This window comes from Cetorhinus maximus, chromosome 10 (genome assembly GCF_964194155.1).
Source record: "Cetorhinus maximus chromosome 10, sCetMax3.hap1.1, whole genome shotgun sequence".
NCBI lineage: Eukaryota > Metazoa > Chordata > Chondrichthyes > Lamniformes > Cetorhinidae > Cetorhinus > Cetorhinus maximus.
In genome coordinates this window covers 55,995,447-56,009,671 of record NC_135888.1, presented here as the reverse complement: position 1 = coordinate 56,009,671, position 14,225 = coordinate 55,995,447, and the positions used below count along the sequence as shown (strand labels likewise).

General features: G+C 45.5%; 1 protein-coding gene across 1 annotated transcript in view; it reads right to left on the bottom strand.

Moving 5' to 3' along the window:
* Positions 1-2,414: 2,414 nt before the first annotated feature.
* LOC144685706 (vesicular integral-membrane protein VIP36-like) overlaps positions 2,415-14,225 on the bottom strand; it is a 41,280-nt gene continuing 29,469 nt past the window's right edge. The window contains exons 7-8 of the mRNA XM_078550506.1: positions 12,909-13,028; positions 2,415-4,175 (exon numbers count right to left, since the gene is read on the bottom strand). Coding sequence (XP_078406632.1) covers positions 4,015-4,175; positions 12,909-13,028 — 281 coding nt within the window. The 3' untranslated portion in view covers positions 2,415-4,014. The remainder of the gene's footprint in view (positions 4,176-12,908; positions 13,029-14,225) is intronic.

Genomic DNA, 14,225 nt, shown 5'->3' with positions numbered 1-14,225 from the left:
AGGAGAGGGGTGAAATATAAGCTGGTTTAAGGTGGGGGGTGGGGTGGGGGGAGAGGGGTGGTAGTAGGGACAAGCAAGCAGTGATAGGAGCAGATAATCAAAAGATGTCACAGACAAAGGAACAAAGACGTGTAAAAGGTGGTGATATTATCTAAGAGAATGTGCTAATTAAGAATGGATGGCAGGACACTCAAGGTACAGCTCTAGTTGGGGTGGGGTGGAAAGACTGACAGGGCATTACAGTTATAGATTTAAAAATAATGGAAATAGGTGGGAAAAGAAAAATCTATATAAATTATTGGAAAAAACAAAAGGGAGGGGGAAGAAACAGAAAGGGGGTGGGGATGGGGGAGGGAGTTCAAGATCTAAAGTTGTTGAATTCAATATTCAGTCCGGAAGGCTGTAAAGTGCCTAGTCGGAAGATGAGATGCTGTTCCTCCAGTTTGCATTGGGCTTCACTGGAACAATGCAGCAAGCCAAGGACAGACATGTGGGCAAGAGAGTAGGGTGGAGTGTTAAAATGGCAAGCGACAGGGAGGTTTGGGTCTTTCTTGTGGACAGACCGCAGGAGTCAAAACACATTACTGCCATATGATAGCTCCTATTTCAGTACACTAATACAGCAGCCATGGTCTCAGCCACAGACAGGGCATTTTAAATGTTATGGGGATATTTAATAAAGTTGTTCAAAATTATGGGGGGTGGGCTTTGTTGGGCTGGATAGGGAGAAATTGTTTGGTAATAAGAGGACACAGATTTGAGCTAATTGGTAACAGCGAGTGGGGAGGCGAGGAGAGTTTTTATTAAATGCAGCAGGTTATGATGATCTGTAATTCACTGTCTGAAAGGATAGTGGAAGCTTTTTAGTAACTTTCAAAAGGGAATTGATATTTTTTAAATTTCCAGGCCATAGGGAAAGAGTGGGATTACTTTGGCAGCTCATTTAAAAAGCCTGCACTGGTCTGATAGACATACTATCTTCATTGTGATATATAGGATATTAGTGTACGTCATCAATACCTTTCCCTTTTGGGACCCTTCTGCAGAAGTCCCATTTTTCTTTTGGGATTAACTGATATTCTCCCTCAGTTATTGCCTTCAAATCTGCATTCATCACCCATCTCTTCAAAAAGAAAACCCTCGACTCCATTGTCTCTGCAAACTACCACCCCAATCTCCAACCTCCTTTTTTCTCGCAAGGCCTTAAATGTGTTGTTACCGCTCAAATCCGTGTTCCTTTTTCCTGGAACTCCATGTTTGAATCACTCCAATCAAGTTTCCACCTCTGCCACAGTACCCAAACAGCTCTTATCAAAGTCACAAATGACACCCTACATGACTGTGATAAAGGTAAACTATCCCTGCTGGTCTTTCTCAACTTGTCTGCAGCCTTTGGCATAGTTGACTGCACCATCCTCCTCCAACGCTTCACTATCACCTGGCTGGATGGGACTGCACTCGCCTGGTTCCATTTGTTTCCATTTAATCATAACCAAGGAATCACTGCAATGGCTTTTCTTGTTCCTGCACAATTACCTCTGGTGGCTCCTTATTTCTCATCTACATGCTGCCCCTTAGTGACATCATCCATTTTCACATGCATACTGACACCCAACTCTACCTCACCATCAACTCTTACACTGTTTCTAAATTCTTAGCCTGCTTGTCCAACATCCAGTATTGGTTGTGGATAAATTTCCTCCAATTAAATATCAGAAGACAGAAGCCATTGACATATTGGCCCCCTACACAAATTCCATTCCCCAGCCACAGATTCCATCCCTCTCCTTAGCAACTATATCTCTGTGCCTCTCTCCTTCTCTTTCCTCCTTTAAGACATAGCTTAAAACCCATCTCTTTGACCACACTTTTGGTCATGTCCCATAATATCTTACGTGGCTAGGTGTCAAATTTTGGAATCTGAAGCTGAATAGAATTTCCAATCCCTAAACAAAACATCAGGCATCACATCTGTCCCCAGTTATAAGTCATTAGTTTCAACTCAGCAGAGTCCCAGAATTCCGTATCAATACAGTGTAAATCATGCATTTCTCCTTCTTCCACTGTGCCCTTTCCCTTACAGATTGCAGAGATATCTGTTCCTCAGCTACCCATCTCCCAGCAGAGTGGGCTAGACAGCAAGCGCCAGCAGTCTGACTTTGAAGGAATCATAGCCTCCACGAACACAGACTTTCCCACAGGTGTCGATGAATAGCAATAAGGAGCAGGAATCCTGGATGTGGAACCAACAGGCACATAAATATCACTTGTTGGGTGAGAAGAGCTCGAGGGACCCGGAGGAAAACAAACAAGTGAACCTTTTCTGTGCTTGACGTTCTCAAGGAAATAAGTTTATACATTTCAGATATAGCTTTCTCGGGAGTAGGGAAGAAAGGCTCCAGACAAAAGGCAGCTATAAATTATCGTTATTTATTTCCATCAGCACCCACCACACAAAGTTGCTTCTTACATTCCAGTTTACATTATTGTAACTACGTCATATGAATACAACTTGTGCTCTCTTCCAATTACAGTAAACAACTTCAGACTCCATTATTTAGAACCTTCTATCCACAGTCTAATTTGAAGAAGCAATTGTGAACCACCCACCACTGAAGGAGCCATCAGATTAAATGCAAAGCCCTCCACCCCCATCAAAGAATAGTGCAAATTAAGAACAAATATCAGTTCTTCAAAAGCTGACCAGTCATTGACGGCTGTTGACAGACAAATAAAGCAGCTTGTGTTGATCCATGAAAACAGTGTCATTTTATATTCTTCCAACATAGTCTTGTGATGAGTTAGGCTCTGCAATTTTATTTTTAAACTGAGGTGATGGACCAAGGCCCATAGTGCATGACCCCACACTGAGGCTAAAAAGCGATGAGGTAAATCAGGAAGCAGTGGTTAGGTGCCAGCTTGGGTTTTAAAGGCCTGGCAACTGTCAGAAGGAAGACTGCAGGAGGTGAAGAGTTCCACAGTTTTGAGGTCCTGAGCAAGGTGAGAGTAGGAGCCGATATGATGAGCCTCAATTAGAAGACAATGATGATACAGCGAATAGGAAAAGTGGGCAGAAAAGCATATGGAACTTTAAAATGTTGGATGTTAAGAGGACCACTGATGTGACAGAAAGAGACAGACAGAGAGAGCGCGAGGGAGAGAGAGAGAAACAGGAAAAAAAAGACATGTTCAGGAATACACTACAACCTCATGCACATCTCTCTCAACTGTACCATTTCAAATGGCACCAGCAAATATGCACACAAGACCGTTCAAATCAGGAAGAAACTGCCGTGGCACCCAAAACCACAACCCCATTTAGCATCATATAGATTGGCAGGTGTGGTTCACAAATGCAGTGATCCTCTCACATGAGAGGCAGCCTGCTTTCAACAAGCAAATCAAAGCTCAGCTGAAGTGAGACTGAGAATGAATCTAAGCGAGTCGAACAAACTGCATCACCCGCCCTCCAAAAATTAGGGTGCAGCTTGTAGGCAGAGAAAGAGACTGGCAGAGTGAAGGAAAGAGGCAGAGAGAGGAGAAAGGATGAGAGAAATATGGTGTCATTGAAATGTACAAGTATACAATATGAAAGAATATAGCAAGAACTTACAGTATGACTCAAAGGTACTCAATCCCACTGAAGCCTGCATATTTGAAAACAGGAAGAGTTCCATAGATAGAAGATCCAATTCAAACAGGCTCAACATCTTTAGTAAAAGAACGGTTTCAAAATAACAAATTCATATGCATTTTCAACAAATGTGTCTGTTTAAAAAAAAGGAAGCATTGCCCCTGTCTGGTACAAATTGACATGGGCAGGTGGCTGTGTGATATCCACTCACTCCCCTCCCTACTCATTGTCATCACCAGCCCCACATCATATCATAGAAATATATGAAAATATTTTTGATCTCTATTCTCCTTTCTGGATATAAACACCTCGTGTTGTACAAACCATCATATAGAAAAAAAACGCTTCACATTTTAAAGGCCCGCAGTAGCAGTTTCCGTTCAGTAAAACCGCTTGTTGCGCTCTTGCCGCTTCTGGAAGACCACAGCACCCACTATGCCACACACAACAATCCCGAGCAATGCGCAGAGGAGGAGCAGGAAGACCTTCCAGCCTGTCAGTGGCCCATTCCGAAAATTTCCCGTTGGATCATCGATGTTATCTATGAGACAAAGGAAAAAAGGTCAGGACTATTAGGTTTTAGCATCACCTTTCAATGCAGGAAGATGCTCCGAGAGGTGCAATCTGATGGAAATGGTCCCATAGCTGAAGGAGGAGAGACCAGGAGGGTAGATGGGTGCCTCATGTGCTTTGATTCGAAGGGGTGGGCTTTAAGGACGGTGGAGGAGTAAGTGATGATGATGGAGGAAACCATAAATGCACCAGCCAGCGTTAAAAAGATAAATAACAGTTAACCCTCTGGGTGAGGCCCTTCATCCTCTGAAGGACCTCAAGCCAAAACAAACCTACCACTGAATCATAGAATGCTACAGCACCTAGGGAGGCCCTTCAGCCCATCAAGTCTGCACTGACTCTTTCGAAGAGCAGCCAGTTAGTCCCCCTCTTCAGCTATTACTATTTCAAGTATTTATCCAATGCCCTTTTGAGAGCTACTATTGAATCTGTGACCAACATCCTCTAAGGCAATGCATTCCGAATTCTAATCACGCATTGCATAAAAAGATTTTCCTCATGTTGCCTCTGTTTTTTTTCCCTCAATCAGCTTAAATCTCTGCCCTTCAGCCACTGCAGTTTCCCTTTATTTACCCTACCTAAACTCTTCAGTTTTAAACATATTTCATCAAATCTCTTCTCTGCTTCAAGGAAAATAACTGTAGCTTCTCCCGTCTGTCACATGACCATAATCCCTCATCCCTGGAAACATTGTAGCAAATCTCTTCTGAACACTCCTCAAAGTCTTCATGTCCTTCCAAAGCTGCGGTGTGCAAACTAGTGTTTTATTCTTGGTTTTTGTACTCTATGCCTCTACTTATAAAGCCCAGGATCTCCATATACTTATTACCTATCCTGACAGGAAGGCAGATGGCATGTTGGCCTTCATTGCAAGGGGATTGGAGTACAGGAATAAAAGAGTCTTGCCACTTTGTAGAGGGCTTTGGTGAGACCACACCTGCAATGCTGTGTGCAGCTTTGATCTCCACATTTAAGGAAGGATATACTTGCTTTGAAGGTTCACTAGATTTGTCCCTGGAATGAGGGAGTTGTCTTTTGATGAGAAGTTGAGTAAATTGGGTCTATGTTCTCAGGAGTTTAGAAGAATGAGAGGTGATCTCAGTGAAACAGACAAGATTCTGAAGGGGCTTGACAGGGTAAATACCGAGAGGTTGTTTCCACTGGCTGAGGGATCTAGAACACAGGGACACACACTCAGGATAAGGAGTTGATTATTTAGGGCCGAAATGAGGAGAAATTTCTTCATTTAAAGGATTGTGATTCTTTGGAATTCTTTACTCCAGAGTGTGGTGGATGCTCCATCATTGATTATATTTAAGGTTGGGATGGGCAGATTTTTTATCTCTGAGGGAATCAAGGGATATGGAGAGTGGGTGGGACAGTGGAGTTGAAACCTAAAATCAGCCATGATAGTACTGAATGGTGGAGCAGGCTTGATGGGCCATATGGTCTACTCCTGCTCCTATCTAATGTTCTTTTGACACTTTAAAAGATTTTCACACAAACACCCCAGGTCTCTTGGTTCTTGTACTCCCTTTAAAATTGTACACTTTGGCTTGTATTGTGTTGTCTCATTCCTCCTATCAAAACTTACCACTTTACACACATTTTCCATGAATTTCATTTGCCATGCATCCACTCATTCCACATGTCCTCTTGAAATCTATTACTTTCTTCCTCAGATATTAAGCCAACCCAATGGACACATTTTCGGCATTCCTTACATTCTTGTTGCATTTAGTTATTTTTGCCCAACAACAACTTGCATTTGGATAGTGCTTTAACCATCATAAAATATCACAAGGTGCTTCACAGGAGCAACAAATAAAAATGTCATACCAACCACAGGAATCAGAACAAGTGATCAAAACCTTGGTCAAAGTAGTAAGCTTTCAGGAGAGTTTTAAGAGATGAGAGGTGGAGAGATTTAGGGAGAGAATTCCAGAACTTAGGATCTAGACAGCTGAAGCATGACCACTAATGGTGTGGTGCTGGAAATCGGGATGAGCAAAAGACCAAATTGGAGGAGTACAGATATGAGGGAGGGCTGTAGGGCTAGAGGAGGCTACAGAGATAGGAATGGGCAAGGCTTTGGATAGATTTGAACATGAGTATAAGAATTTTAAATTATAGGTGTTGCCAGATGGGAAGCCAAAGTAGGTCGGTGAGCACAGAGTTGATGGGTGAATGGGGCTTGGTGCAAATTAGGATACGAGGAGCAGTTTTGTAAGAGATGAGCTTTATGCAGAGTGGAAGGTAGAAAGTCGGCCAGGAGAGCAATGGAACAGTTGAATCTGGAGGTAGCAAAGGCAGAGATGAGAATTCCAGCAGCAGCAGATGAACCGAGGTCAGGGGAGAGATGGTGCAATGTTGCAGTGATGGAAATCAGTTGTATTGGTGATGGAGAGGATATTGAATTGGAAGTTCATTGAGGTAAATTCGAATGTCAAGGTTGCAGATGGCCTGATCCAGCATCAGAGTGTGACCCAGCGAGGGGATGGAGTTGGTGCTGGTGGAACAAAGATAATGGCTTTGATCTTCCCAATAACTAACAGGAGGAAATTTCTGCACATCCAATACATTGGACGAGCAGCATAACAAAGCAGGCAATAGAAGCACATTGAAAGGGGGCGGTGAGGTAGAGCTGGGTGTTATCACTGTACATGTGAAATCTGACATGGCGCTTTCAAATGATGTAACCAAAGAGCAGCACTGGACAAGAAGTCATTGCAGCAGATTCTCTGAGTATTACTAGACAGATAGGAATCAATGTGGGACTGAGTACAGTACCGCCCAGAGAGTGATGTAAGAGAGCATGACCTACATCCAGGTCACTCTACCATTGGACAGAGACGTGTGTACCTGCAAGCATGGAGACAGTTCCTAGCTTGTACCTTTACTGTATATTTGTAAATAGTTCTAAGAGTCAATAAAGACTTACAGTTAACCTACATATGACTACTTTAACCAACATTCTACACCATATTCAATTCAGATATGACTGAAACACCTGCTGTGAGGGAGATTGGGTCCTCAGATGCTGCGTGGGTGGATGGAGTCCTGTAAATAACATTGGTTTTCGAGAAGTGCCATTAGGCACTTATGCAGCATTGTAAATTTTCTCAACTTGAAAACGATTAACTGCATGGCAAAGACAGAACAGCAATTCAAGAAGGGGATGGGATTGAAATAGCTTTGGTGAAAAAAAGGAATACGTAATCAACCCAGAAAGTGACATGGGAGAGTACAATGTGACTGCAATCCTTCACCTGTTTAAAACCTTCCAACAATGGGCAGGCAGTCAACCACCCAGCTGGAGAGGAATTGCAGGAGTATGGTGTGGTCAACCGTGTTCAAGGTTGCAGACTAGTCGAGGGGGATGAGGAGGATAGCACATAATTTTTGACTTCGATAATTCCCATTTCACTGATGTGACACCACGGTTTGCAAATCTGAGGTGACTTTTAATATCTTAAAAAATGGATAGTATGGTAAAACAAATCTGTCGGGTCAAAATCTGTCGGGTCAAAATCTGTCGGGTCAAAATCTGTCGGGTCAAAATCTGTCGGGTCAAAATCTGTCGGGTCAAAATCTGTCGGGTCAAAATCTGTCGGGTCAAAATCTGTCGGGTCAAGTGTTAAACCTGTAATGATAGCAGATGATGCTACCTGTGGTTGGGTAGTGCTGAGTAGTGGGCAACAACCTTCTGAAAGAGCCTTGGGCAACTTGGTGGGTTGAGGGGGTGGGGGGGCTGGTGGTGGTGGGTTGGTAGGAAGGAAGGGGTGGAGACAGTGAGGCCCTCAATGGATGAAACATCATCAAAAGATGGACAAGCAAATCCTTGTTTGTGGTGTACAAGTTCCAAACTGTGACCCAATCAGTGAAAGGACAACCAAGGCCAGTCCCAAACACCAGGGTTCAAGGCCCTTCCTCCAAACTATGAGTGACAGGAGCTCCAGCGATAGATGACTGATGGTGATCCCCCAAGCATCTTTTCCTTCAAAACTAGAAATGTTAAGCTTCAATCCTACTCTAGCCTCTACCACATCTTCATGAAAGCTTGAATAACACCACTCTCCACCCCAGTCTCGAATTAATTTGTACCTCTAGTTTGCCACTTTTATTCACAATTCCACATTCATGTACGTACAACTCAAATCTCAAGTTAAAACAGAATTACCTGGAAAAACTCAGCAGGTCTGGCAGCATCGGCAGAGAAGAAAAGAGTTGACGTTTCGAGTCCTCATGACCCTTCAGCAGAACTGAGTAAAGTTAGGAGAGGGGTGAAATATAAGCTGGTTTAAGGTGGGGAGGGGGGTTGTAGGGACAAGCAAGCAGTGATAGGAGCAGATAATCAAAAGATGTCACAGACAAAAGGTTCAAAGAGGTGTTGAAGGTGGTGATATTATCTAAGAAAATGTGCTAATGAAGAATGGATGGCAGGACACTCAAGGTACAGCTCTAGTGGGGGTGGGGTGGAAAGACTGACAGGGTATTACAGTTATAGATTTAAAAATAATGGAAATAGGCGGGAAAAGAAAAATATATATAAATTATTGGAAAAAACAAAAGGGAGGGGGAAGAAACGGAAAGGGGGTGGGGATGGGGGAGGGGGGAGTTTAAGATCTAAAGTTGTTGAATTCAATATTCAGCCCGGAAGGCTGTAAAGTGCCTAGTCGGAAGATGAGGTGCTGTTCCTCCAGTTTGCGTTGGGCTTCACTGGAACAATGCAGCAAGCCAAGGACAGACATGTGGGCAAGAGAACAGGGTGGAGTGTTAAAATGGCAAGCGACAGGGAGGTTTGGGTCTTTCTTGCGGACAGACCGCAGGTGTTCTGCAAAGCGGTCGCCCAGTTTGCGTTTGGTCTCTCCAATGTAGAGGAGACCACATTGGGAGCAACGAATGCAGTAGACCAAGTTAGGGGAAATGCAAGTGTAATGCTGCTTCACTTGAAAGGAGTGTGTGGGCCCTTGGATGGTGAGGAGAGAGGAAGTGAAGGGGCAGGTGTTGCATCTTCTGCGTGGGCATGGGGAGGTGCCATAGGTGGGGGTTGAGGAGTAGGGGGTGATGGAGAAGTGGACCAGGGTGTCCCGGAGGGAACGATCCCTACGGAATGCCGCCGGGGGGAGGAAGGGAAGATGTGTTTGGTGGTGGCATCATGCTGGAGTTGGCAGAAATGGCGGAGGATGATCCTTTGAATGCGGAGGCTGGTGGGGTGATAAGTGAGGATAAGGGGGACCCTATCATGTTTCTGGGAGGGAGGAGAAGGCGTGAATGCGGATGCGCGGGAGATGGGCCGGACAAGGTTGAGGGCCCTGTCAACGACCGTGGGTGTAAAACCTCGGTTAAGGAAGAAGGAGGACATGTCAGAGGAGCTGTTTTTGAAGGTAGCATCATCAGAACAGATGCGACGGAGGCGAAGGAACTGAGAGAATGGGATGGAGTCCTTACAGGAAGCGGGGTGTGAGGAGCTGTAGTCGAGGTAGCTGTGGGAGTCGGTAGGCTTGTAATGGATATTGGTGGACAGTCTATCATCAGAAATTGAGACAGAGAGGTCAAGGAAGGGAAGGGAAGTGTCAGAGATGGACCATGTGAAAATGATGGAGGGGTGGAGATTGGAAGCAAAATTAATAAATTTTTCCAGATCCCGACGAGAGCATGAAGCAGCACTGAAGTAATCATCGATGTACCGGAGAAAGAGTTGTGGGAGGGGGCCGGAGTAGGACTGGAACAAGGAATGTTTCACATACCCCGTAAGGAGACAGGCATAGCTGGGACCCATGCGGGTACCCATAGCCACACCTTTTATTTGGAGGAAGTGAGAGTGTGAGAACAAGTTCAGCCAGACGGAGGAGAGTAGTGGTGGATGGGGATTGTTCGGGCCTCTGTTCAAGGAAGAAGCTAAGGGCCCTCAGACCATCCTGGTGGGGGATGGAGGTATAGAGGGATTGGACGTCCATGTGAAGAGGAAGCAGTTGGGGCCAGGGAACTGGAAATTGTTGGTGTGACGTAAGGTGTCAGAGGAATCATGGATGTAGGTGGGAAGGGACTGGACAAGGGGAGAGGGAAGGGAGTCAAGATAACGAGAAATGAGTTCCGTGGGGCAGGAACAGTCTGATACGATTGGTCTGCCGGGACAGTTCTGTTTGTGGATTTTGGGTAGGAGGTAGAAGCGGGCCGTCCGAGGTTGGGCGACTATAAGGTTGGAAGCTGTGGGACGAAGATCTCCAGAGGAGATGAGGTCAGTGACAGTCCTGGAAACAATGGCTTGATGTTCTGTGGTGGGGTCATGGTCCAGGGAGAGGTAGGAAGAAGTGTCTGCGAGTTGACGCTCAGCCTCCGCGAGGGAGAAGTCAGTGCGCCAGACAACAACAGCACCACCCTTGTCAGCGGGTTTGATGACAATGTTGGGCTTGGACCTGAGAGAACGGAGTGCAGTAAGTTCAGAGAGAGACAGATTAGAATGGGTGAGAGGAGCAGAGAAATTGAGACGACGATGTCACGCCGACAGTTCTCAATGAAAAGATCAAGAGAAGGTAAGAATCCAGAGGGAGGGGTCCAGGTGGAGGGAGAATATTGGAGGTGGGTAAAAGAATCCACTGAACGGGGAGAGGACTCCTGCCCAAAGAAGTGAGCACGGAGACGAAGATGGCGGAAGAAGAGTTCAGCATCGTGCCGAGCCCGAAATTCATTGAGATGAGGGCGTAAGGGTATGAAACTAAGTCCTTTGCTAAGCACTGAACGTTCAGCATCGGAGAGGGGAAGGTCAGGGGGTATAGTGAATATGTGGCTGGGGCTGGGATTGGAAGATGGGGTGGGGACGGAGGGACAAGCAGGGGTGGAGGGTCCTAGATGGGTGTTGGTGTCGATGAGTTGTTGGAGCTTGCGTTCCTTAGCACTTGAGAGAAAGAGAAAAAGTTTCTTGTTGAGGCGTCGGATGAGACGAAGAATAAAATGAAACTGGGGGCATGCGCAGCTTTGAAAAAGGGTGCGGCGGTACTGCTGGAGGGAGGTCGAGTGTGTTCATATGGTGGCGCATGGCACTGAGTGTGGATCTCTGAATGCGACGGGAACAGCAGTCCGAGAAACGTTTTATGTCCCGGAGATATCTGTAATCCTGGGTGGGTTTGAAACATGAGGGATGGAATTTCAGTTGGAGTAAGTCAGAGATGGAGACAGTCACTGAGAAAGGAAATATGGCTGTGAAAGCGGGTTTTAGTAAACACCTTGTCAAACACCAGGAGAGAAATGGAAAGCAATGAAGGTGAACAAGGCAGAAGAGACAGGTGGAAATCCTGTCGGAGAGCAGAGCAATACTTCTTCAAGGTAGGCATTTCTTGAAGAGGTCAATTAAACACAGAGATAAAAACAAAAAACTACTGCGGATGCTGGAAATCCAAAACAAAAACAGAATTACCTGGAAATTTCCTATCACTGCTTGCTTGTCCCTACAACCACCGCCCCCCCCAACTTCTCTCCCCCCGCCCCCCACCCCCCCACCTTAAACCAGCTTATATTTCACCCCTCTCCTAACTTTACTCAGTTCTGCTGAAGGGTCATGAGGACTCAAAACGTCAACTCTTTTCTTCTCCGCCGATGCTGCCAGACCTGCTGAGTTTTTTCAGGTAATTCTGTTTTTGTTTTGGATTTCCAGCATCCGCAGTATTTTTTTGTTTTTATCAAATCTCAAGTTGTTTGCTTGGTGACCCAGCTCATTTTATTCTGTCCTGCATTTGGGCTATTCTTGTCTTTCATCTTTTCTACAGGTTTTGTCCATTTTGCTATCCTTTCTGTTTGCTTTTCATGCCTGTGTTCGCTTAAAACCTAGGGACTGCACATCTGAGATTATGTTCAAGACATAGTTAGAAACTTTGGATCTCACTCAGGTATTCTCTTAGATTTGGCTATTGTAATCAGTTTTGTAACTCCTCCTCCTACCCCACTTCCAAACCCACTCAGGCCTTTCTGATTTCTCCCTTTCTCCAGTTTTAGCGTGGTGTCCAAGACCCATCCACCTGACAATCAACCAGTTTTTCAACTTGGCAATCAGGTTCTGCCATTAAATTCAACAGGACCCAAGGGGCTCATTATCAGAACAATCTGCTCTTTTTAAAAATTCTTTCACAGGGTGTGAACGTCACTGGCTGGGCCAGCATTTATTGCCCAACCCTAATTGCCCTTGAGAAGGCGAAGGTGAACTGCCTTCTTGACCCCCTGCAGTCAATGTGGTATGAGTACGCTCACAGCACTGTCTGGGGAAGGAGCTCCAGGATTTTGACCCAGCGACAGTGAAGGAACGGCAATATATTTCCTAGCCAGGATGGTGTGTGGCTTGGAGGAGAACTTGCAGGTGGTGGTTTTCCCAAGCATCTACTGCCCTTGTCCTTCAAGGTGGCAGAGCTCACAGGTTTGGAAGGCTCTGTGCCAACAACTTCACGTTTGGAAAGGTTAGGAGGTTCTCCAGCTAACTTGGAGTGGTAAAGGTGATGAGGATCCATTTAAGGGGAAGCTAGGTAAGGACTGTTGCGCTGAAAGACCTGTTTCAGTGCTGTAAAAATTTCTATGTAATCACATACAAAATTTATAACTTAAAAACTACACTTTCAGTGTACTCCAATCCCTACCAAGGGAAAATGGTCAAAGAAAGCGGAAGCTCAGCACAAAATATCAGGAGAGAAGGGTACTTAGTGTTAAATCTAACCTTTAGGAGATCTCAGGAAACTAACGCTGGGCTCAACTTTTGTCCAATCAACATTCTCGTCTTCTGGTGAGTGGTCCACTGTCAGCTGGTAAAGTTTCATGGAAATAACATCGTGGTTGTCTGAAAAAGAACAAACAGTTCAATGCCAAACCTGCATTGGTCTAAAATAACTGGGAGAGAAATGAGACGCACGTGTGAGAGGAGTGCCAAGAACAGAGGAAGAGGCAGGAGACAGCAACGGGGAGTTGAAGTGAGGCTGGAGGAGGAAAAAGGGCGGGGGGCGGGGGGGTAGGAGGAGGAAAAGTGGGGTCAGGGAGGAAGAAAAAGTGGTGGGGGGGGAACTGGGGAGGAAGAAAGGGGGGGCAGGGAGGAAAAAAGGGGAGCCCTCTAAAAAAAAAATTCCTCATCTCCATCTTAAATGGGAGAGACACGTTTTAAAATTGTGTCCCCTACACTCAGACGTCTACAGCACAGAAGGAGGCCATTCGGCTCATCGTGTCCGCACCGGTCAACAAAGATCTGACCACACTAATCCCATTTTCCAGCGCTTGGCCAATTGGCCTGGTGGCTATGGCAACGCAACTGAATATCTAAATACTTCTTAAATATTACAAGAGTTTCTGACTCAACCACCCTCTCAGGCAGAGAGTTCCAGACTCCCACCACCCTCTGGGTTAACACATTTCTCAACTCCCCTCTTAGCCTTCTACCTCTTACCTTAGATCTATGCCCCCTGGTTATTGACCCCTCTACTAATGGAAAAAGTGCCTTTGTCTCCATCCTATCTATGCCCCTCCTAATCTTATCAGGTCTCCTCTCAACCTTAGTTGCTCCAAGGAAAAAAGCCCCAGCCTATCCAATCTTTCCTCATAGCTCAGACCCTCCAGCCCAGGCAGCATCCTGGTAAATCTCCTCGGCACCCTCTCCAGTGCAATCACATCCTTCCTATAATGCAGTGGCCAGAACTGCACGCAGTACTCCACTTGTGGCCTAACCAGAGTTTTATACAGTTCCAGCATTACCTCCCTGCTCTTGTTTCTATGTCTCAGCTAATAAAGGCAAGTATCCCATATGCTTTCTTAACCACCTTATCTACCTGACCTGCTACCTTCAGGGATCTATGGACAAGCACACAAAGGTCCCTCTGATCTTCAGTACTTTCCAGGATCCTACCATTCATGGTGTAATACCTTGCCTTGTTAGCCCTCCCCAAGTGCATTACCTCACACTTTTCTGGGTTGAATTCCATTTGCCACTGCTCTGTTCACCTGACTGGTCCATTGATATCCTCCAGCAGTTTATGGCTATCCTCCTCAC